Source organism: Python bivittatus, unplaced genomic scaffold (assembly GCF_059951505.1).
Source record: "Python bivittatus isolate LINGU-HERP-01145 unplaced genomic scaffold, Pbiv_v1 ctg000610_np1212, whole genome shotgun sequence".
Classification (NCBI taxonomy): domain Eukaryota; kingdom Metazoa; phylum Chordata; class Lepidosauria; order Squamata; family Pythonidae; genus Python; species Python bivittatus.
In genome coordinates this window covers 5,187,200-5,211,897 of record NW_028277088.1, presented here as the reverse complement: position 1 = coordinate 5,211,897, position 24,698 = coordinate 5,187,200, and the positions used below count along the sequence as shown (strand labels likewise).

The following is a 24,698-nucleotide window of genomic DNA, read 5'->3' as shown; positions in this document are numbered from 1 at the left end:
AATGTACAATTTTACATGCTCCTGCACTGTCCATCAGCATGAACAAAATTTTCAATAAAGTTGCCTTGTTTGTTTAAAATGCCATAATTGTCAAAGTAGCTTCTTTAGAAGAAATTAGCAGAATAGCACATCTGTTGCAATTCAGTTTGTGACTTTTGGGTGCATGTGTTTCTTTCCCTCACTCCACTTCCACTTTTAGCAAGACATTGGGAGTGCTTTGCCATTTGCCTGTTATCTGGAGTGAGTCTCGTTGCCCACCTAAGCGGGAAATGCCAGGCAAAGTTATCAGAGAACAAGGGTGCCAGTCTTCTGTGCCATTGCTTGAGGGTGTGTGCACCTCTGCCCCCAGGGCCAGTGAGATCAGGGAATTGGTCCCTTTGCTCACCTCTCCCTCTCCTCCACTTCCTGCAGGGGCATATAGCTGCAGAACTTCATATATGGACCCATTAGGGAATGAAAATTGCAACCCTGCAGATTTCTAGAATCATTATATTGTAAGAAATAAGGTGAGCAGATCGTACTTGGATGAAGAGTAGGGGTCGGGCCATTTTATCACTGGTATATACACTGAGTTGCTTAGCACCTGTGGCCCATTGTTCTGTTCACTTCAGTGGATTAGGCTAAGGATGACACAGCAATAATGTCCATGGTAATACTAAGCTACCTCTTTGATTACTGTGAAATAATCATTGTTGGACAGGATTGAAAAAGTATTACTTGTGTAAAAAAACTGTAAAATATCCTGAAATTATCAGATGTGATCAGGTGGGTTAGGTGGTAGTCTATGCCTGATGTCTTTGGGTTGTATTGTGGGTTTCTTTAGCAACCATGTTTAATTCTAGAAAAGTCTCATATCTAAATTAGAACTGAAAAAGCTCATATCACATGTTGTATGAAGAGAAGAGGCACGTTGGCTCTGTTAAAAGAGCAGTGGAGCCCTGTCTTACTCCTGAGGCTTCGTAGGTTCCTCCATTCCTAATGCCATCCCACGAGGGGAAGATACTTGAGGCAGGAAAGCCCAGAATTGACCTCCGTAAATTCTACCAGCTCAAAATGTTCATGTTCAAGGTCTGATTGTTGTCTGTATGGCCAGAAGAATTTATCATGAAGCCCCACAAGCCTTTTAATTGCAAGATTCCACTTCAAGCATATAAGGAATGGAAAATGCTAAACTAAGGGAATTCCCTAATTATTTCTCTTAGTCTGAATTTGCTTGTAAATATTTGCAGTGATATTCTTTTAATTCACACTTCCCTTTCTACAGCATTATTTTGTTTGTTTATGAATGCTGTTGGATTTAAGAGTGCACTGAGAGGCATTCTGAGTATATGTCAGTACACTATATATACCTTGTAGTTGGTGGGATGCAGTATGTTGGCTTGCAAAGCAGTGTGGAGTCCTTGGAGTTCTCTGAGCTTGGTGGTTTCCTTGCAAGCGTTTCCTTACCTGGCTAGGTAACATCTTCAATGCTAGAATGGAGTGGGGAATGGAGTCGGGTAACGAAATGTTTGCAAGAAAACCACCAAGCTCAGAGAACCCCAAGGACTCCACAGTGCAACCCTGAGTTACATATATTCTCTTCTGTTGCAAAGCAGTCTCTAGATTAAAGATCTTAGCTTGTATGACCATGCTTGGTGTAACATTTTTAACATGGTGAAATTGACAAGAGTTCTGCAAATTTCCCCTTCCTGTCCAAGTGACAGGAAGACTGTAAAACTGTGGTATTCCCCACAGATACACTCACACTCATGCACCGGTTCAGCTGTGGATGGATGGGAAGGTGCCACGCATGAGGGGGAGTTAATGGAGAGAGATTCATATCATGGAAACTACAAGTGCTCAAATACTCATCTACAGAAAGGAAAGGGATTGGTGCTGACTTTCCCGGGGCAGGGGGAGGGGAGAATTACTTTCAGTTAACTGATGTGAAGAAACTGGAAACTGATTGTCAAACTAAGAGTCCATATCTTAAAACAGTTTTCAGCTTATTACAAACCGATGTCCTCCAGATGTATTGGACTTCAAACCATTAGAGCAAAAAGCAAATAACTGTCTGAAGTGAAATCCCACGTAGTGGAGAGTGCATAATGCATTATAATGAATCTGGGCTTGGCAGATGTGGTACCCAGAGCAGGAAACTGCAGTCTGTCCTGGCTTTCTGATAGGGGTGCTTCTATGATATGAAGACATCTGTTTGTCAAATTCATGCTTTACAGCTCTAGATGAGAGGTTATGGGACGGTCATTTCTTTTCACCTTGCTGCAGCTTCTGAATGTGAGAAAAGGGTGGCATTTCCTTCTGTGTCCACGAGATGGGGATGTCCCTTCATTGCACAAAAATGCAGTATATTTAAATTAGATCAAAACAAATATTAATACAACTCTTGACTGAAATATGGCTACACACGATTACATACTATAGTATTATATTCATTTGTGATGTGCTTGAGAAAACTGAGAACTGGATTAATAATGATTCATCATAACATCACTTCCAAACTTGATTCCAGATTTCATGAAGTTGAAATAATGAGTAGACTCTTTATAGTCCAACATGTTGTTGCTATCCCAAATATTAAGTTCCCAAGGATATCTTCAGGATGTCCCAAACTGATTCCTTTTTTAAAAGAGTAGAACCATTACACATTGGTGAGGCTCAATGCCAGCGTTGTCACCAGAAGTGGTCCTGCCTGCATCTCCTGCAGACTGAGGACCTTCACCACCAGTTACTGTATTTATTAGAGGCAGGAATGGAGGGAGAGAGAATCCATTCAGTCTGGGCTGAGGCCCTCAAGTCTTCTTCCAATGTAGCTGATAGAAGAGATCCATGCACTGCACACGTTATCAGTTCTACAAGTGAATCATACACTGGCTGGGTCCACATGAGGCTAGCTTGTTTTTAACTAGTTCCCTGAATCCACCATTATGGCTTAGTTCACAGATAACACTAAACTAATATTGTTCTGAAAGGGTGGTTTAGCATGATGCTCGAACAGAGTGAAGTGATCCCTCCTGAAGGCCAGGTCTCTCAGTTACTTAGTATCCCCAGAAGGCAATGAGAACCCCTTGGTCCAGATGACTTCCCATCTCTAATCATCGGAAACCAACCCCAGGCCACACCAGAGCCATCCAAGGGGGCCCACTAGTATGACGATAGACTTCCTACCATTCCCTGAATGTGGGAAATGAGGTTTACAACCATCAAAATCTTCGTTTTGCCTCCAACAGAGCCCTTCTGGGACAATTAACTTGCATCCTTGGCGCTTATAACCCCCAGAGACCATGGAATCATCACGGCCAATCTTTTCATGTGGTTTATTTCATTGTCTTATTCCTGCACATTTAACTTGCCAGCGGACAAGTCCAGCTCTTCCTTCTGCATTCTTCGGAGGAAGCGGCGCGGGTGGAGAGACGGACATCTGTTCTTAGTTAAGGGATTTTTTTTGGATGGGGCTTTCCAACAAAGTCTGCTGCAGAAGGTTGGGCGTGGCTACGGTTCAGCTGGGAGTTGGCCAGCCCATTGCCAGGGCAACGCTCAAGCAAATATGACCCGTTCCTATGGTAACTTAAAGCAAAGAAAGACATAATGGATGCAAGAAAGAGTTAAGGCTTTGAGGTGTGTCTAATGCAGCTCGGGTGTCTTTACTACCTGCTTGACACAAAGAAGTTCTACACCGTTAACAGTTTTCCCCTATGGCTGCATCTCCAGGCCAGCCAAATAAGGCTGCCTGTCTTTCGCCACTGGCATAGTTGAATACTGGCATAGTATTCAATTCATAATTGAATACTGGCATAGTCGTATAATTGTCTCTACACATTTTGATATTTTTATTTGCACTGATGCTGTTTTCCTATTCGAGTTCTGAGCCTTTCCTTTAAAATGGTGTGTATCAGTGACCTCTTTTGCTATAGTTCGGCATTCTCTATGGCTCCACTCTTCGGTCTGGTGGTAGCGCTTCAGATGGGCCAGAAGTAAATATCTTACCTTTCTACCTGCAGGCGATCCAGAAGCCAATGGAGGGCCTTTGATTGTCCTTGCAACATCGGGGAGCCTTCAGCAGGCTTGGCATGCTGCGCCAATGACCTTCAGAAATTCATCAGCCTGGAGAAAATGCTTGAAAACAGTTTCTCCAGTCCTCTGAAGCCAATTTCCCATCATCAGGAAGTCCTCTCTTACCTGAGGTTCCCCCCTTTCTTCCTGGCCCCTCTGAGAGGGATTTTGTAGCACAGCCTCCAATTTTGGGGGGCAGTGTTTCTCAAGCTTGGCAACTTGAAGAGGTGTGGACTTCAACTCCCAGAATTCCCCAGCCAGCAAAGCTGGCTGGGGAATTCTGGGAGTTGAAGTTCACACCTCTTCAAGTTGCCAAGCTTGAGAAACACTGGTTTGGGGAGTTCCTTTTTTTTCATCACCATGAAAAACAAATGCAGTGAGGGAAGAACAGGGATGATCCAGGGCTAAGGCCTGGATAGCTGCCATTTTTAGCCCCCCCACCCCTTAGATAACCAGAGGAAGCACCAGCTAACTCAAGGGGTGATGGTGAGGGTCTTCCCTCAGCTCCATGCAGAGAGGGGAAAAAGTTGCTTATGCTTTATTAAATGACCCTGATGATTAGAAGGAGGGGGCCCCGATGGCTCACCCTTGGGGCCCATACAGTCCAACAGAAGCCCTGCACAGCGGGAGATGTTCACCCCCTCCTTGACTTTTTACACTAACTAGGCGTGCACCGATCACCTTCTTCCTAAAAAAAACCCAAATATTAGAAGAATGAATGAATGAATGAATGAATGAATGAATGAATGAATGAATACTAGAAAGCCCATTCAGAGGGAAGACAATGCCAATCTTCCTCCCACCTGCCTGTTACAGGATGCTGTCATGCTTCCCACTTTCATTTCTTTTCGATGCCCCCATCCCTAATATCTCTGGGACCAAAAAGAAAACTCTGCTTCGGGGAATTTAAGAGATTTTCTTTCACGAGGATGCTCAGCCTTAGGGCCAGACGCACCGGTTACCCATTTAGGATTTGTCAGCCCCGGCTTAATTTACACAAAGAAAGCTGAGGAAACAACCATGGGACCCTTTTATTGCCCTCTGAGATACGGTGGACACACCTGAGGAGATGCAGAGAATTCAAGCACCCTGAAGACTCAGATTTAGTTCCTTGGGAAGCAAAACCAAGGGAAGGCCGGTTGATCTGACATAAAATAAACCCACCCAACACCTCAACCCTAGCAATATTATCTGAAAAGCTAAAGCAAGCTTGTTTCAGATCTGGCCAGGCAGAGCCAGCTAACGGGCCTGTTTTGCTTCCGGTAATGACTTTGGACACAGTGACCGACTGACGGCCGCCCTTCCGGGAAGCAGTGTCAGATGGGAATCATCCTTCTTTGCCCTCTGGTTCTGTTGGGCATTCGAGGGTAAGGGCAACATGTGGACCACCTCCTCCTTGCCTCCACGGTGGTCTTACTGTATTCAGATTGCCTTTGGGGAAATCAGACTGGGATTTGATTTCAGGAGAAGCGGGGTGTCTTCTCCCCCTCCCGTCTTCTGGCCTGGCTGGGAATGAACTTGAGGAACGCTGTATTTTGCTGTGTGCCATCAATCTCCCAGGACTTGAATGCTGCACTCTGTGAATTGTCGAAAGGCGCCAGGAAGTTTTAGACATTTAAAAAAGAAGAACAAGAAAGCTTTGTTGACAGGGGTGCAGGTTGTTCCCAGCGCCTGGCCGCCCAGAAGTATTTTCAGCATCTGGGTTGCTTTCAAGAAGCATCATCCTTCTTGTCAGAAGGAAACACCAAGGAAACAGGAATTGTGTCCAGCTCTGAACACTTCCCTGTTTGCCAAAAGCAAATCCACAAAGGAACCATCAAGGAACACAGCTGGGTCCGTTGAGAGCTAAAAAAAATGATCTTCTAGGCCAGGGTTGCATTGCCCAAGGTGACCATTCTTTTCCCAGGTAATTTTAGCATCTGTTTTTGGACACTCCTCCTGAGGCTACATTTATTTATGCATTTATGGCTAATCATTGTTGGTGGGGGGCTTCTATAGGCCTGGTCCTTCATTAGCCTCCAAATGATTAGGCTTCGGGCACAAATGTGGGCGACCATATCTGCACTGCAAACCCCTCTATTTTTCTGTATCCCTTTTCTTTGCTCCCATCTAGCAAACTTCTAGAATTGGGCAGCCCAGATCGGAGAGCCCGACACAAATGATGGCACAAGAGGGTCCCTAAACTCGCTGTGCCCTGCATCTTCGCCCTGTGGCATTTGCCCGCTTTCTCCTTTTGCAGAAGGAATCTTAATCTGCAGGCTAAAGAGAAATTGAAGCATTCTGCAGTGCCAGAGTGCCCAGCTAATTGAATTGTGAGAGCGCGGGATTATTTGCTGAACCTCACGCAACCCTTTTTATTGCTAGTCTCCTCTGCTCTAAGCGATTGGTGTCTTGGCCTGTGGCTTTTCGACAACGTCCCTTCTGAATGTTGCTCGCAACAAAGCCCAAGTGTGAACTGTGCAGCGCCGATCTGCAGCTGATGGTCAAGTCTGGCTCTTCTTGAGCAGAGAGCTTCTACACTGAGACTTTTGATGGGATTGGGCCCATGGTAACCAGCCCATCTTGGATATTCGTCCTAGAGAATTTTGTTGGTCCTGGTTTACTTGTCTTCAGGGATCCTGAGATGTTTTGGCCAAGCTGAAGTCCCACCTGCAGGTGGGCCTTGGCATAGACTGGGACAGGAAAGTTGAGTCTTGGGGTAAACCTTATGGTGAGCTGGGAACACTTTTTAAGAGTATATTTTTTTACTTAGCAGCCAAGGAGTGCTGGAAATAGGACCATGAAATAATGGTGTTCTCTAGAGAGAGAGAGGGAGAAAGGCTGGAGGTTTTGCTCTGTTTTCCCTAATTTTGGAGGAAGCTATTTTTATCAATAAAATAGACCTATTAGCTTAACTCACCTGTTTATATCCTGGGAGAACAAAACCCAACCAAGTTTCCAGTCCTTATGGATGTGGAAATGAAAACAATGACATTTCAGAGTGGGGGGAGAAAACCTAGTAACACTGTTTGGCATCAAAAATGATTTTCTTCGCCATTTCACCGTTAACAGGAAGGGTATCTTTAAAAAAATTGTGACAGAAATTCACATTTATGTACGCTCTCAGTTTCCAAACCCCCTAAAACCTACTGAGCTGGGTCTATGGATGCCAGGGGACCTATGGACCGCAGGACAAGAAACCGGCTTTAAGGTAGCCACAGGACTGCGGTGATCCATCAGTGGCCATGAGACGTTCTGCGTCTTCTTCTATCTCCCCCAGAAGAGTGTTAGCGGACAGACGCAAAAGGATCACTTAGCAGCGAAGTGGCTGGATCAAGTACTGAACGGTTCCTGGTTACAATCTAAGATTAGATCTGCTTCTGTATTACTGGAAGCTGCCGTGCTGTCCATCCCACAGGCACATACTTTTCAATCGCATCTGGGCAGGCTTTAAAAAGTGTATACGGATGGGGAAAAGAAAAACTTGTTTGGCCTTTTTTGATTGCTGGGGAATATAAACGAAGCATAGCAAGGCCTGGAACTAACAAGGATCCCGCAGAGTTTAGATTACAGATGTGGCTCAAGGGAGTTGGTGTGCTACAGGACAAACGTCCACGTCAGCTGCTCATCTCTGGCTCCGGATATAAAGGTTGGGCAGTCAAGGGAAGCCGCTGTGGATTGTAAATTATGCACGTGTGTGTGTACGCGCACGGACACGTGTGTGTCCCATCTTCTCTTGGCCTAAAAGATCACCTGCCGTTAGCCGGAGCTGAGCTACTGACAAGGAAGCTGTCACCGAGATGGTGATTTCATGAACATGTGCAGTTTTCTTGACAGCAATAGGAACATGGTTGGCCGTGTCCTCCTTCTGATTGATTTTCTAGCCCAGCTTCCTACCCTGGGATTCCCCCGACAAATTCCCCGACGCCCACCCAAGCCTGAGCCCGTCAGATCCTGCTTAGTTTCAGAGCCAGGCAAAGTCCAGGTGCTGCTTTCCGCTGAGGCCACTAGAGCTCTAACAGCTTCGTGTTAACAAAACAGAGGCCCGGCCAACAGGCGGAGGCAAAATTCAATCATCAGAGTGGAAAGGCCACAATGCTTCACATCCAAGGACATTTTCCGGGAAGTGGCAAATAGGAGGTCTAGTGACTTGCCTCTCAGTTGGAGAATATTAAGGAGGGTACCGGCCAGATAGGGGAAAGGCAGGAATTTGGTGGCCAAACGCATCCTGAGAACAAATCTCTGTTGCCTCTAGGTAAGACTTTGAAAAACAAAAAAATAACCCTTTCTCTATAACACGGACCCACCACTTTCATTTAGTGCAGTGTTTTTCAAAGTTGGCAACTTTAAGATGGGTGGGCCTCAATTCCCAGAATTCCCCAGCCAGCATGGCTGGCTGGGGAATTCTGGGAGTTGAAGCCCACCCACCTTAAAGTTGCCAACTTTGAAAAACACTGATTTGCAGGTGTGTTCATAGCACACTGAACCGCAAACTAGCCTGGTGTACAAACCTAGTTAGTTCATAGTTCAGTCTATAATGTGAATGTACCCACCAAAACAGGTCTTTTTCCCATCACGGCTTGCTTCAGGTCCTAGCATTTGAAATCCCCCCTCCCATTCTGTCTGCACCCGGTTGTTGAAGGGAGACCGAGAACCCTCGTGGTCAGTTGGAAAAGAAATTGGAAGTTGGAAAAGTGTGTGTGTGTGGAGACAGGACTTCCAATCAGCCTACATTTGACATCGCCCAGCACGCGCTCCCCTTTTCAACCTACAATTGAGAAGAATCCCAAAGGAAAAAGAAAAAAATGTATTTTTCTCTCTTTTTTAATTGAAAGAGTAATGAAAAGTTCTTCATATGGCTTCGACAAAACGAGAGACAGCAACTTGTAGGAAAAATGCTTTTTTTGTTGTTTCTTTCTTTGTTTGGTTTTATACAGCAAACGAAAAGGAGAAAGGGAAAATAAAATCCGTACCTTTAAGCAACATGAGTCCAATATATACACAGAGAAAACAAAGGCAAAGCAGCTTAAACCAAATGAATTTCCATCAATACATTGGCTAATTACAGACTGTGTCAATAAATACCCAGTTTTAGCTTAGCTTTGTTGTTTTTTTTTTTAAAGAAAAATGGGCCTGAACCAAAAACCTTTTACACAATATGCAGAAAGGGGAAATATGTATTTATTTACAAATCAGTGCACACGGGGGTATCACGGGAGGGGATTGGTGCCAAAAGAAAGCGAATAAATTAAAGCAAGCGGGTGGGAGAAGCATGAAGGCAGGAGTCTTCTCTGTCAATCACCCAACATTCATCGGAAAACAACTTCTATAGAAAAATATGCCGAGAAAATAGGAATGTTCTAAAAATGGTTGCTTTAGTGCCAAAAAATATATATATAAACAGTACCGGGGGGGGGGGGACTTGTAAAGCAATAATTATTTAATATAAATTGGTTTCTTTAAAAATCCCATCAATTAAATAAAAATAGGGAAAACTATACTATTCACAGACACACACAAAAAAAAGATAATAAAGCTGCCCACAGCAGGATTATACTTTTCGCACTAGCTTATGCCACATTTCTTCTGTAGACATTTTCTCTTCAAGCACGCCATCTCTTGACTTTTTCTTTGCACGGACCAGATGGGGGCCAGCTGTCTTCCCAAAGGCTTCCAAGCGCGGAAGAAATTTGGGGCGCTTCGTAAATTATTGGAGGTCAAAGTGCAAGGCATATCAGTTCAGAGAATGAAAAGGGACCCTAAATCCACCCTCCAGGGCTCTGCCCAAGCACTGAAGCCAACCACCTTAAACCAGGTCACCTGTAAGATGCTGGTAAGCAGAAGCTGTGAGTGACACCAAATTATCCGCTGTTCCCTTTTGCTCAACAGCAATTCTCTCATTCTGCAGGGTGGGGGTTTAGGGAAGCTAGCAATGCACAGATGTGCAAAGCCTTTGCCCCCGTTTGCGCCCTAGCAAAACCTGGAAAGAGCTTATGGCAGGGGCGTTAGCAGGATATGGTCAAAAAAAAAAAGATGGCTGCCATGGCGGGCGATGGAAGCTTCACCTGGTGGTTTTGCGGGTCCAGAAATCAAGATGGCACCCCCAACGGTGCAATTGAAGCTCTGTTTGGGTTTTACACATGGCATCTTGGCTTTCTGGGCCATATCCTGTGGACACCCCGGCTTAGGGTGAAATGCTCAGCTGTAATCCTGCACGTTGCTAGCTGTGCTGATGGCTTTCAGAGGTTGCAAGGCCCGTGGTGTGTCCAAGACACACGTGAGCTTTCAAAACGGTTGAAAAGTTGAGGGATGAAGCCACAAACCCAGCCAAGCACGTGGAGGACACACAACTAGAGCACAGGTACTCTCTCTTTCCAAGAAACATCTCTTTCCTTCTTCAGAAGCTTGTCAACTTCCCATGTCTTCCTAGAACAGATTATAAATCTAGATCAATATATTCTCCAGAAAGGCCACATGGGGTTATGTTTGCTGTTCCATTTAAGCATGCTTGTGCCACACAGGCATCCATAATTCACAAGCGACAGCGTCTTTCATGCCCCTCTCCCCTTGGCTAACATCCATGCCCGGTACAAGGTCAGGGGACCAGCTAACCAAGTTTTTATGCCACAAATGAGGTGGAGCATGTAAAAAAAAAAGAACACGCCACAATCCAGGGAGGAAAACAATGAACTTTGCAGGAAACAGTCGTCTTCCCATCACTCAAAAACACAAGAACCTGGGGGTGGCTTGGGGGGCAATTGACAAAATATGCCTCATGGTATTGGGGCAGAGGGTGTGCCGTGATGTCAGGATGCACGTTTTCTTGCTTTGACAAAATCGTGGCCTGCTGCGGACACCGCTGCTAGAAAACCCTTCCACTCCATTCAACGGTTTCTCCCATTCTCCCCCTTGCTCCCTGTAATTGTGACTACTAACTCCTGGGTATAGTTTCCAAACCAGTCAAGCCCTTCAAGATCATGAATCTTCAGATACAAGCTCTAGATCAGTGTTTCTCAACCTTGGCCGTGTGAAGATGGGTGGACTTCAACTCCCAGAATTCCCCAGCCAGCCATGCTGGCTGGGGAATTCTGGGAGTTGAAGTCCACCCATCTTCAAGTGGCCACAGTTGAGAAACACTGATCTAGATGGTTTTCCTCAGCATTTCAGCAACAAGCAACACAATACTTCCCTTTCATTCTTAGTAACAGACATTGTCTTCTTATAAAAATAGACATTGTCTACCTCTCCCGGCTTGGCCAATGCGTGCTTTAAAAACAACATTTTCTCCACTTCCAACTACTCTGAACATGAAACCTTGGGCTATGGTGGCAAAGTCTGCTGAGCAGGGCCCATTGTATGTTCTCGGGCCTTTTAGAAGACGAAAACTATCATCCACCATCAAGTTGCAGCAGGACAAGAGCACACAGGATACAGGTCTGTGGCTATCACAGTTTGTCACCCCACCTCAAACCACTGGAACTACAGCTCCTTCAGAACTAGGTGGATCTCCATCTGCTGCAAAAATGGAGTGACCTCGTCCTACTTATTCCCTCTCCCACAAGACATCCAAGATTTCTAAAAGCATAACATGGTCCTCTTCTTCCTCTTTATTCTTCTCTCAAGGCTATAAAATGTTCTCTGATACTTGATGATCATAGCTCTTCAGTCTAGGTGGGCGTCCATAGTAACAAATAAGGTATTTTCTATAAAGATTCCATGGCCAAATCCTTAAGTAATTAAATAAATTAAAAAATAATAATTTATAACACAATGTAAACTCTTTATTTTTTGTTAAATAGTTCATAGGTTTTTGTTCCTCTCTCTTAATAGTTTAGAGTTTGATAACTTGTCCATGACAGAAGGATGGCTATCCCATTTAACTACCAGTCTTATACAACTACAAAACGGTAGAAATCAGTTTTTCTCCTTAAATAGTAGCGAGATACTACTCCTCTCTTCATAGTACAATGCAAACATTGTGCAGGTGAAAGGCTGCTCAAAACAGCCGCTTACAGCTGTATTGCAACATTCAGAAGGCCCCCACTCATACCTTCCAAGGCTCAAACGCTCTGCTAAGCAATGGCTATGATCCCAAAACAATTGCACGGCAGATGTGTCCACTAAGAATATTCCAACGTCCTGCTAATCTCCAGTAAAAGTAGCTCCCTTTACTGCATGCGGTGTGCTGTGTCCAAATATCAGAAGTCACTGACGAAGAATGTATGTTCCCCAACTTAGACCCAACATTCCCAGCCTACATCTGCATTACAAAGTGAAACACGTTTGGAATCAGTTCAATACACTCTGAGAAACAATCTTAGGAATTGCTGGAAGAAAGATGGAAGGGAAGGGAAGGGAAGGGAAGGGAAGGGAAGGGAAGGGAAGGGAAGGGAAGGGAAGGGAAGGGAAGGGAAGGGAAGGGAAGGGAAGGGGAGAGAGAGGAAGGTTGGGGACAATCCCTCAAGCCTTCTCAGACTCCCCCCCCCATGCCAAATTCTTAAATTTTTCCTTGAGGAATCCAAGATTGTGAAATAGGATTTCAAATTTGTAGTGTAGATATCTGGGAGGGAAGGGAGGGAGGGAGGGAGGAAGGGAATGCACCTAACCACCTTAAAAAATCTTTGTGTTTCACCCAAAAGAGGCGGTGGGGAGGGAAGAGGAGGGGGACACCCAACGCAAACACGGGCTGAGCTGCCAAATACCTCTTTCTCTTTCAGGACTTTAGCTGACCACAGCCTAACCGAGAAGCAGGGGACAAATAAATAAGATACGTTATGCAAAAAGAAAATGATTGTACACATAATATATCTAAGCTATAACTAATTTAAATAAAGTTCCATGCTTTGTTGAAGCGTCGGTGACTACTTAAAAATGGTGAACCTTTGCAATAAATAGAGGGGGAGGAGAGAAGTAATGTATATAATATAGCATTTCCCCCCTTTGTAAACGTTTTCCCAGTTAATCAAGAGCAAATCATTTTCACAATAAATACAATTCCATAACTCGCAAAGCAATTGGAGAAAAGTGTCTGCAAACATCTGAGCATGTTTGCAGAAGGTGCTGTGTGGGTGATCCATAATCTTAAAACACATAAGGGATATTTCTTACAAAGTCTCCACCAACCCCCATACAAAATGCAGGAAAACTGTGTTTGGATTTGCAAAATTTACCTTCTGCCCCTCGCCTGAAATGCCATTAAGAACCCAAAGGTTTTCCACAAATAGTAAGAAAAACTGTAGCGCTAACATTTTTTTTTCTCCACAAAGTGTCCAAAATAGAACAAAATTAATTTGTCGGTTTGGAAAGATCTGTCTAGCATCTTCTTCTCTGGCAGAAAGGAATGTTTATTCACAATAGGATATGAGAAACTGTCCGGCCTTTCTCGTATAAAAAATAAATTAAAATTTAAACCTTCACTGTCTCCATCAGAGATGACTTAATGGCATCTTCGAGAAGCTGATTGTCTGTAAAAGGAGCAGGGGTTTCTGGGACAGATTCAGACAAGCCAATCAGGGACTCCAGGAAACAGCTGCTCTGATCTGCAGGCTGAGCCAAGCTGGGGAAGTTGGGCAATTGGAGTTGCAAAGCTGAAAAATTGTCCAAGTTCTCATATTCCTTCAAGGAGTTGTAGAGAGGTTCCAGGTTGTAATCCGAGAAGGACTGGAAAAAATCCAGAGAGTCTGAGGAGAAGCTCAGATCCATGTAGTTCTTGGAGCACAGTTCTGCCGAGGAAGATGAAGAACAGCTGGGGACCCCTCCATACGGTCCATTGGAGGTTTCCTCAAGGAAACCACTTGGTCCCTGATTGGCATTCTCATCCAAGCATTCTGTGATGTTTGATAAATGGCTGAAACCATTGCCGGGGCCCAACTTTTCAGCCGTGTTGGTAGCACATTGGTTTTCCACATCCACGCTGAAGAAACCAGTAGGGTGGAAAGAACTCAAATTATCCTGGCAGTTGCCAACACTACTGTTGTCTTCTTCTGCATCAGAATCGCTGAAATGCAGGATCCGAGTCAGGCCATCATCATCGATGTCCGACTGGGACTTCTCAGACGGGGCAGTTTCATACAGCTCTTCCAAATCCTCGCTCTGACTGGATGACACCGATGAGTCAGTCATGTTGCTGCTGCAGCTGTTCTCGCCAACAGTCTCCAGGTCGGTGTTGAACTGGAAGGCAGGCGTCAGGGTTAGGGTCCTTTCCTCATAGGGTGCCTTGTTGGCCGGATACCCAAATGGATGAACGTGGTCCCTGAATGGTGGCTCAGATTCAAGATTCCTGTCACTGTTTTGCTGGTTCTTTTCCAATTCCAGCTTCATGATGGTGTGGATGAAGTGTGTCTGCACACGAGCCTGGTTGAACTCAATTCTCCCCTCTGTGTTCCCACAACCATCTTTGGTGCAACCGCAAGGAAATGAGGTGTGATCCATCTGTTGGAAGAGAGATCAAACATTTAGAAGACACACCTAACATCAGCCTCATGATAATTCCATTCTGTTGGATCCTAGGACATCAGCATCTGGATATCATTAGCAACATTATTTGCTCTAAGCCTCTTAAGCCCCCCGAGGACTGTGTCATATATGTTTTTTAAAGGGAGATCTCATCTTCCAAGGACATGGGAATTATCCTCTACTGCCAAAATATTTCAGAGGATAATCAGGTAATTTGGGACACATTAAATTGTTTTATCTGATGTCACACCATTATTGCTGACACTGATTGGCAGGAACTCTTCAAGATTCCTGGCCAAAGGTATTTTCTGGCCCTAGCAAAGCGTGTTGTCTAAAGTTGGGTTCTAGCCATCCATATGGATGTATGTAATGTTGGGCATTCACATGTGCAGTTTGATTAAAGAGCAGGTCCCCTTCAAAACAAGAAAATTCCATGTGCAAATCATGACAAAGGCTATCACAAGATCTTTGCTAAGGAACATTTTTCTTACCCATTTTGAAAGAAATACAGTGGTACCTCGGTTCACGAACTTAATTCATTCCGCGACTCTGGTCGCGACCCGAATTGGTCGCGACCCGAAGCAAATTTTCCCATAAGGTTCAATGTAATTACCGTTAATCCGTTCTGGTGTGGAGGACAGGGAGGTGGCTATTGCTTGGAGGGAGAGTCCCCCTCCCTACGACCACGTGTCAGCATGGCTGGCTGGGGAATTCTGGGAGTTGAAGTCCACTCATCTTAAAGTGGCCAAGTTTGGACAACACTGAATTATACCATGCCAAGATTGTATGTCAGCAGCTTAGCTCAATTCCCACTACTTTGGATCTATCAAGACATCAAACACTGGCTATTTTTCTCACACAGGGTTCGCCAAGAAAGTTATTGTACAATACTGGAAAGATAAATTCACACATACTGTATGTGCTGATCAACATCTGAATTAAGTTTTTTTTTTTTTTTTTACAAAGGGGCAGCGAAAAGGACTTTTGAAAGACTAGGTCAAATGTCTTAGCATTGTTTTGTTTATGATAATGTTTTCCAGGCCGTCCCTGCTTTCCTTCATGTTCATGGTAGCTCCCGGTGTTATCATATATATCATAGATATCCAAAATGGTGATTGTTGTTTGATATAATGTGTTTTTGCCCCCCAGGGTCAACTCTTAACTCCGTTCTGAAGAAATGGAGTACCTTTGGGGAAAATATTTAAGTTCAGTATCTCCAGCTGCATCAGGGGAATGAAATAAAATTGCAAACTGAAAAGAAGAATGGAGGCAGGAATGCCATTTTTCTTCCTCCTTTGACAAACATGGCCTATTTTTTGTTTGAATTCCAAATAGTTTCCTGGATTGGCTCATTAGTTAGCCCTCCTCCAAGCCTCCCAAGCCTTTTGAGATTTCATACATCTTTTCAAATATATTTTGATTTAAATTTGGTAGCCTGCAACGTTTTGCTTCGGGGGGAGCGATAGCACAAACCTGGCTGAGAACGCAACCAGGACCAGCAGAAGTCCTCTGCTGCTGACACTCCTTTTTTCCTTTTGGATCTCTTCAAAGAAGACCGCCTACCTGGCATTTAATTCCTGCCACGCTGCAGCTACAGGTTTCGGGGTCGCAGAACTCCTGGCAGTCACAGCCACAGTCTTCCCGGGAAAGACGGATGCTTTGCAGCTCCCGCTTCTCCTCCTTATCGATCTTCTTGACCCCCATGGCCTTGAGCAAGGTGCGCCTCTTCTTGGTTGGGTAGGGCTGGAGGAAGAAGCCATCCTCCATCTCCACGCCACTGGTGTCGACGTCGTCATCCGAGATGTCCTCTGTAGTGAGCCGGTTGGCTTCCTCCGACTCCTTCGTACCGTTCATCGTGAGCTGGGTGGGGAGAAGGCAGAGGAGATGCTCAGGCCTGCAAGACGTCCTAGCCAGGAATCCATTCCCATCTCTAACCCAACATTTGGGGTGGGATTTCACCCAGGCAGGTCAAGTACAAGCCCAGTTGCCTGTTGCCGTGCTGAAAAATTACCCTGTGTATTTTCCTACCAAGTCATTCGACTGGATGAAAGGGAATTTGCTTTCAGAATTTCTTTCTAAGAAGAAGAATATTGGGGAAAGCTTCCTTGTTTCGCAACCAGGCAACCTAATGTCTGTCTATCTATTAAAAAAATTCACTTTATTTCCTAGCTTCCCATGTTCCTCCTAGAAGCTGAACCAGACTGAGATGGGGGGAAGGTGCAGGATGATGGAAAGGGGGGAAACAGAGAACCTGATTCTTCTGCCCCCTCCAACAATCAACATCAGCTCGAAACCACCACCAAGAGAAATTCTAAAGGAATTCTCAAACATCCCAAGGACTTTGGTCTTCTTCATGGAACGGCTGAGGAACGGCAAGGCAGGTTTCTGGGCCACTACCTCGTAAAGGGGGCCTGGGTTGTTCTGAGATTTAAAAAAAAGAAATGGGAACTTAAAAAAAATCTTTAAAAGTGTTTAATTTTTTTTTAATTAACTAAGAACAGCCCTGGGCTAAGTTCTTTCCCCAAGAGTCCAAACTCCATGGCACGCTTTTTTCCAACTCTCCTCAAAGCAGCCTTGTGGCATTCCCACGTTGCTCCTGGTTTTTGGGCTAAATGGATTTATCTGCCTTTTGGGGCCAAGGGGAAGGAAGGGGGACCCCCAGCTAATTGGAGTTCCCTGAATCCCCCAAGTGATGAGGTGACAACCTGAATCTGGGGACCTGGAGAAGATTCTTACTTTCAACTTAAGGGCTTCAAGCTTCTCTTCTTTCAACCTCTCCCTGAACTTCTCCCGCCGGACCACCTCCTGCTCCTTGCGAAACTCAGCCAGGGTGAACTCCCGGGAGAAGCCGTGCTTGCTAACCATCCCCAGGGTGCAGCCCCCACGGCTCGGCACGCTGGTGAACCCTTGGCAACGCTGGAAGTAGAAGACGGTGACCCGGTCAAAATCGACATTGTTCCGCTTTAACCGCTTGGTCTTCTTCAGGATGGATGTGGCTGCGGAAAGAGGGACAGGGGAAGGGAATGAGCGTTGGCCGCCATCAACCCTTCGACAAACATCAGCATCTTTTCTCCTTCCGTCCTGCTTCCCTCTAAACTAGCGTTTCTCAATCTCAGCAACTTTTAAGACGTGTGGACTTCAACTCCCAGAATTCCCTAGCCAGCATGCTAGCTAGGGAATTCTGAGAGTTGAAGTCCACACGTCTTAAAGCTGCTGAGACTGAGAAACACTGCTGTAAGCCCCTGAGGACTAGGAGCTTGCATTTTCATTCCTATTGACTCGAGACACCATGATGTTAATAAAAAAAAAAGAAATCAACCAGCAATCAATATGTACCCACTTGCACAGGCCAAGAACTGGCTACCTGACCTCACTTGAGTGCAGTTGCTAGAAAATATGCTGCTACAACTGTTTCCACTTACAGGGTAAGTTATATTGTTTTTGGAGAGTGTGAACTGGGCCGTGCCCACCACACCAAGAAAAACCAGGAAGGCCAGCCTTCTGCAAAGAAAAGGCTAACTCAGAAAACGACCGCAAAGCAGACAGTTCTCAGCTGGGTTAACTAAGAGAACCAGGTCTTTTAAAAGCCTTGGAAACGTTCTGGCCCAAAGAATGAAGCAGGAAGAGGAGTGAAAAATGGCACGTGTTTCATCCTCCTTTCCTCAGATCCATTTTCCCTTCAAAACAGCAAAGTCTCTTCCCACTTTATCTTCACAACCCCCTTGAGAGGTAGGCTCAGCCATGAGATGCGCCACCCAAGTTCTGGGTTAAGGTCCGAGTTGATGTCCACCAAAGGGCACCACGTTGGGAAAGGTTTAAGTTCCCTCCTGCTGCCAGCCCAGCTGAAGCTGGCGGCAGCCGGGCGCACGTTTTCAGCCACCCTCTTCCTCTTCCTCTTCCTCCGATCCACGTGCCTTCCCCAGCACTGCAGCTCCGGCAGGAGGGGACTCCATGCGTAGCCAAATACTTGGGCTGGCTTGTATTTAGGCCAGGAGCCAGACCCGGCCTCCTTCCCTCCCTCGGCACGTGCCCAGCCAGAACTGAGCTCAGAAGCTCTTGAGGCAGGTGTGAGTTTGCAAGGACATTCACACACACCCCGCCCTGCACGGGCCACACTTGTGCATGAAACAACACGGAGAAATATTCATCCCGTGCTCTTTAACTACTCCATGCGCCGCCTCTGTGCCGTCAGCCAGGAATCCTGGAGGGTATCGACAGAACCAAAAATCTTTCCTTTGATTCCTTTTTTTAAAAAAAAGAAAGGCAGACCCCCCCCCCCCAGCTACTTCCCTGCAGACAGGCAGGAGCACAAACCCATCCGGGGGGCGGGGGCTGATCGGAGGACATTTGCGCAGCCCTCCGCTGGGAAGAACCGCAAGCCGATCGCCTGCTCCCCGGGGTCTCATCTGACAGCAGCTGCCAAAACACTTAATCTCCGTACAGGTGAGCCCAGCATAAACCAGACGCTCGAGCTGTTTATCTTAAAGTGCCGACCTGCCTAACAGGTTTGCTGGCTTTTGGACAAAGTCTGAAAGCTTTCATCGTGTTGCTGGGATCAGGGGCTGCCTCCCTCCCTCCCTTCCGTAAAGCACCCTCCTTTATTGTTTCCTAAGTCAAGAATAAAAGTGACAGCCAGGCAGCATGGCCAGACAGTGGGAGAAGCTCAGCAGGCCGGTAAGACATGACGGGATGGGAACCTGGAGAAGAGGAAGATGAGCTATTGATGGAAATCTTCACCACCACCCCTTCTCCCCACCCCTGCAGCTCTGGGACCAGCCAAAAGTGCAGCCTGAACACGTGGCTTTAAATTTCAGCCTCTCACATTTCACCATCGCTTAAAAAGTGTTACTTGGAACCACGAGGACTCAAAACCTGGAGAAAGTCTGTCTCTGCTCCCCATCCACGGCGCGACAAGCCCCGTGACACGCAACAGTTACAAGCAGCGTCTTTTCCCCTTCTAGGAACCCTCCTTTCCCGCTCTTTATTTTTTAATTATAGTTATTACAATTATTATATAACAATAGATTATATAACATACAATAAGGTATTATAATTGTTATAATAATATGTTGTTGTCGTCGTTATTATCTTTATCAGCTTAGGTTATTTGGGTGGTGAGATCCACAGACACCGTCCTCATGCGAGTCCCAATTTAGCCCCTGCAGCGGGCATCTGAATTGCACCCAACCTTGCATTTCGGCACGTCCAAAAAAATAGATGGGTTGCAGATCCGACACTGGCCACGTTCTCCTCGGTTTCAGGTACACCTCCATACAAAACCCATGGGCTGCTCTGAGCAGTCAAGGTGGGGGGACAAGATTTCCCCCTCCCTCCCCAGCCATTTATTACGAGCATCAAGAGTGTGCTTTGCAACTGTTGGCTCTGCAAAGCAGCACCTGGCTAACTTAGGGTGGTTTAGCTTAAGCTGGCAATTTGCAGAATTCAATTAAACAGAGATACACGGGGGTCAAACCAATCTGAGTGCGCTCACGAGACACGGAGAGCTCGATCGATCTGGCATCCATTTATTTAAAATGGGCACAAGTCTTCCAGAGATTAAATAATGAGGTGGGGAAAAGGAAGAGCTACGAGCTGAAGCCCATCCAAGGGATTGGCAGACGGGAATTAAAAATGCAATCTCTGTAGTGACCAGGTTCTAGCAACCCCCCTGACCCGCGACCCCCAGCAAGGGGTGCTTTCAAAGCCAAGCCGGTCAGCTTAAACGCTTAAGATGCCATAACCTTGATTCTGCAGAGAGAAAAATACCACTCGTCAGCCATATTCCTCACAGGAAGCTGGCTGTCCGATTTGCACGGGGCCCAAGGTTTTAGGTGAAATCGTTCCTTTTCGAGGAGTCAGCTTCTCAAAACCCAAGAGGATTTTCATCGGGAGGAAGATAACAGGCAGAGAAATGGAGCAACTACGTGGGAAAAACGCCAAAGAGCGACCCAGTCAATCCCGGTTGGTCTTCGATTTAGCTTGTTTTTATAGCGATTTGGCCCCACGTTGCCATCTCAGGCTGATCGTGAGAGACAACGGGATTCTCGGTAGGCCAAGCCTCTGATGTACCTGTCAGAAGCATAAACACTACAGAGCCACTGAGCCCCGGCGCACGTGTGTGCCTAGAGGTGAGGGCTTTGGAGAAGACCCATAGCAGCGTTGCTCAACCTTGGCCGCTTGAAGGAGTATGGACTGGCGGCTTGAAGGAGTGTGGGCTTGAAGGAGGAGTGTGGACTTCAACTCCCAGAATTCCCCAGCCAGCATGGCTGGCTGGGGGATTCTGGGAGTTGAAGTCCACACTTCTTCAAGAGGCCACGGTTGAGAAACACTGACCCAGGGAGACCCAGGCTGAAATCTACACTGTGTCAGAAAATTCACTGTATGCATTTGAGCAGGTTTGTTGTGAGGACAGACTGGAAAGTGAAATGTACCAGGTGGGCTGTTTTGAGATCTGGAGTCCAGGTCTACCACATCAATCAACTAACCAAATCTTTTTATTAAGGTGACAACAAGCAATGGACTGAGTCTGAACTGAGACTTCCTTCCTTCCCTCCTTCCTTCCTTTTCTCCCTTCCTTTTCTCCCTTCCTTTTCTCCCTTCCTTTTCTCCCTTCCTTTTCTCCCTTCCTTCCTTCCTTCCTTCCTTCCTTTCCTTCCTTTTCTCCCTTCCCTTCCCTTCCTTCCTTCCTTTTCTCCCTTCCCTTCCCTTCCCTTCCCTTCCCTTCCCTTCCCTTCCCCCTCCCCTCCTTCCTCCCTCCCCCCTTTTTCTTTCTGCTTACCCACAGGTTCTCTCTCCCCCTTTCCCCCAAATGGCATTTTTATCGTAGTTTTGCTCAGTCAAGACAAAACACATATTCCATTGCCAAGGGTGAACACGGAAGGAAAGGAAAATGAAGCTAATTATTTTTATTACTCTGCTCGAGCGTTTGCCATTCTCCCCTTCCCTTAAGTTGTCTGGATTGCCTTTTGCACAAAAGCACGAGAAGAAAAAGAAAGAAGCTTTGTGGCTTCCACAACACCCGGCGCATCCTGAAACGCCAGCAGATTTGCAAACGTCGATGAAACGGACTTTCTGAGTCTAATATTCCCAGAGGTTCTGAACAAGATTTATTACAAGCCTTGCCCTTGGTTAGAAGAGTAGCAGATGGCATTCCTGCAAAGACGGAGGTGCCATTTCTGTAGGACTCGAGCGAGAGAGGCGCAGGCTGATCTCTAATCAAAAAAAGGAGGCTTTAAATCTCAGCCGAGCACTGTCAGAACATATTAATGTACTGCGGGAGGCACCTGGTTCAACAAAGTGGTGCATCGTAACCAGATTCTCATTCTTAAAAAGTTAGTTTAAAAAATGGCACGTCTTTAAAGACGATTTGCTGCTACATAGTACTTCCCTTAAAGAGCTTTTTAAAGAATTAATTGGAGGGGCACAATCTCACCAGAAATGAAAACTTTTATTTTTGTTTTTCAAAATGTGCCATCATCTGACTCAAATCCTTTGCTCTTACAAATATATCCCAGACTGGGCTGTGCAAGTTCTTTAACTCAATCAAATCTTTGCAATGCTGCTAAACCCTCTCCACCCTAATATTATTGCTCCTTTTCTGTCTCTGCTTGTGACAGTCATGTTCAGCCCTTAACCCCAAATATGTGCAATGTGTTACAGATATCAAGAGGTTCCATAGCCAGAGCGATGGACCCAAAGCCATTTGAAGGTTTTGCAAAATTAACATTCAGAAGCTACTGGAGGAACCTGGTGGTGCTCCAAAATGGAAGCCAATATCACTGCTGGTTTATAGAAGTGCAGAATCTTAGAGTTGGTTCAACCACAGACCTGGTTCATTCTCACAAACGCATCAAGAAATACTTACGGGTGAAATCAGTGTTTAAGGCCAAGGTGGACTTGAGGCCTCCTCGTGAGTTTTCTTCATCAGATTCCCAGCCTGACAAAGCTGAAGAAGAGGAGGAAGGCGAGGAGGAGGAAGAGGAGGAGGAATATGGAACGTCATCTTCCAATTCATCGTGTTTCCTTTTTAGCACTCCTGTCATGATTAGGGAGGGGTTTTCATATATCTGAGCGAAAAGAACAAAAAGAAGAGAAGGCAATGAGTAAACGAGTCAAATCATTTTCAAAGATATGCTCCAATGAAGTCACCAGACAGAAAGTTCTCAAGAGGATTTCACCAAGAAGCTAAGTCTGGAAGACAAGATTTACAGTAAGGCAGCTCATGTCACCCTTCCTCGACCCAGCTGGCCCTCAACCCTTCAAGTGAGCTTGGACTACAACTCCCATCTTCCCCGGGTACAGACCCCGTCATTCTCCTCAAAGACCCATGATTCCTTCACACGGAACCTGAAGCCCAAACTCAACCAATCCCATTAGGACAATTCATCCAGCTTATCCAACAAACCTGGATGATGCCAACAAGCTGTTTGGCAACGCTCAGTGGTTTTTTGGCAGCCATGTTGGCCTGGGAAAGGGCTGCCCATAAAAAGGAGTTCTTGAAAGCCCCCTGGTTAGAGAGGTGAAGCCCAACCCTACTGAAGATCACTCCTGAAGAAATGCTCCGCATGCCCCAATCCAGGCCTTGAATAGCTCCAAGCACACACTCCCTAATGAAACTTCACTTTCTCATAGCTGCCTCTAGAACTGTTCCAGAACCCAGTATGGCCAACATGAGGCACTGACATCCCCATTTCATTTGTTGACCAAAAGCACAAAGCACGGCTTCAACATCTTTTCCCTGACCATTTCTGTAAGCACATGAGCATCTAAAAAGGTACACGACCAACCTACCATTGTGCCTGAAATAAGAACACTCTTTCACGGATCTGGATTCCTCAAGCTCAGCAACTTTAAGATGGGTGGACTTCAACTCCCAGAATTCCCCAGCCCATGCTGGGGAATTCTGGGAGTTGAAGTCCACCCATCTTAAAGTTGCTGAGCTTGAGGAACCCTGTCACAGATGAACCAACCAAAGCTGAGAGAAAGGGAGACACGGTGAAGACCAACGAGATCCATCTGGAAGGTCTACATAACAAGCAGGTGAGGCCCTCTGCTTCTGTGGTCCCCAACCAGGGCTGTTCAAGTAATATTCTGACCAACCTAGAAGTAGCAATAGCCAACGTGGCTGGGGGTGGATTAAGGAGGCTCACTTAATCCTTCCTTGTCAAGGCTGAGAGCCAAAGAACCACAAGAAGCAACCTCTTAAATTCTTCTGCAGATCCATGGAGGAGATGACATTTTTGCTGGAGCACAGATTATCTTCAAGGCCCTGGCAGGGTTTCACAAATTACCACAAAGTGGAAAGCAGCTTTTGTGTGTTTCTCAAATAAAGATTAAACGCAACTCCCCCACATACACAACTAACAGCCCAACCCCATGGCTCTTGGCTCCACATTCCTTTCCTGATCATTTCTGATCTGCCCCGATGCTACAAGAAGAGGTGAGAAAAGCACAGAACCCAAACCCAAATGCAACATGTTCTGCTGCTGGAACGTCAAGGCTACACCATTAACTTAATCCCTTTCCACCGGGGCTGAAGCCTTCGCTCATTAGCTCATGCTAATTAACAGAGTCCCTCGGCAGAGAAGAGCATCAAGCGGCCGTCCCTCAAGGAAAACACAATTCCTTGTGTTAAGAGCAAAGAACTAAAGAACCAGCATGATAACAAAGAGTCTAGAAGTCAGCAATGTTGAAAAACTGGATGAGGCCAGATAGTGACCACAGATGTGTTCCCTTGCAAAGCACTGATGGGAATTCCCCTGGGCAACCTCATTGGGTCCAGAAGCAAAGCTGGGTCAGGCCTGGATAGTACTTGGATGGGAGGCCCCTGAAGAATCTCAGGGCTGCAGACTAGGGAAGTCCCAAAAACATCCTGGAAGGACGCCATGGGAAACCACTTCTGAAATGTTGCCAAACCATTCATGGCTGTGTCCATGTAGTCCTCACGAGCCAAGGACTGTCCATGAGATTTCAAGCATTAACTCTTTGGTCCCTGTTCCAAGCTTCTCCGCAACCCATCGCCCTTCCCTAACCTTTCATCCAGAGGGGCCATTATTAGCAGGGAATCTTGGGGGTGGTGATCCCATCACAGCTGGAGGGAATCTGCAGGGAAGTTTACGAGATGGTGGGACCTGACTACAAGTTAACACAATACGGTTGTACTTCAAGTGCAAGAGGTGACCACACATCGGCCCGTACACATGCATTGGAGAAAA

General features: G+C 46.0%; 1 protein-coding gene across 1 annotated transcript in view; it reads right to left on the bottom strand.

The window, feature by feature from the left end:
- Positions 1 to 8,837: 8,837 nt before the first annotated feature.
- CSRNP1 (cysteine and serine rich nuclear protein 1) overlaps positions 8,838 to 24,698 on the bottom strand; it is a 28,930-nt gene continuing 13,069 nt past the window's right edge. The window contains exons 2-5 of the mRNA XM_088150243.1: positions 22,349 to 22,550; positions 17,221 to 17,480; positions 16,048 to 16,344; positions 8,838 to 14,460 (exon numbers count right to left, since the gene is read on the bottom strand). Coding sequence (XP_088006369.1) covers positions 13,435 to 14,460; positions 16,048 to 16,344; positions 17,221 to 17,480; positions 22,349 to 22,526 — 1,761 coding nt within the window. The 5' untranslated portion in view covers positions 22,527 to 22,550 and the 3' untranslated portion in view covers positions 8,838 to 13,434. The remainder of the gene's footprint in view (positions 14,461 to 16,047; positions 16,345 to 17,220; positions 17,481 to 22,348; positions 22,551 to 24,698) is intronic.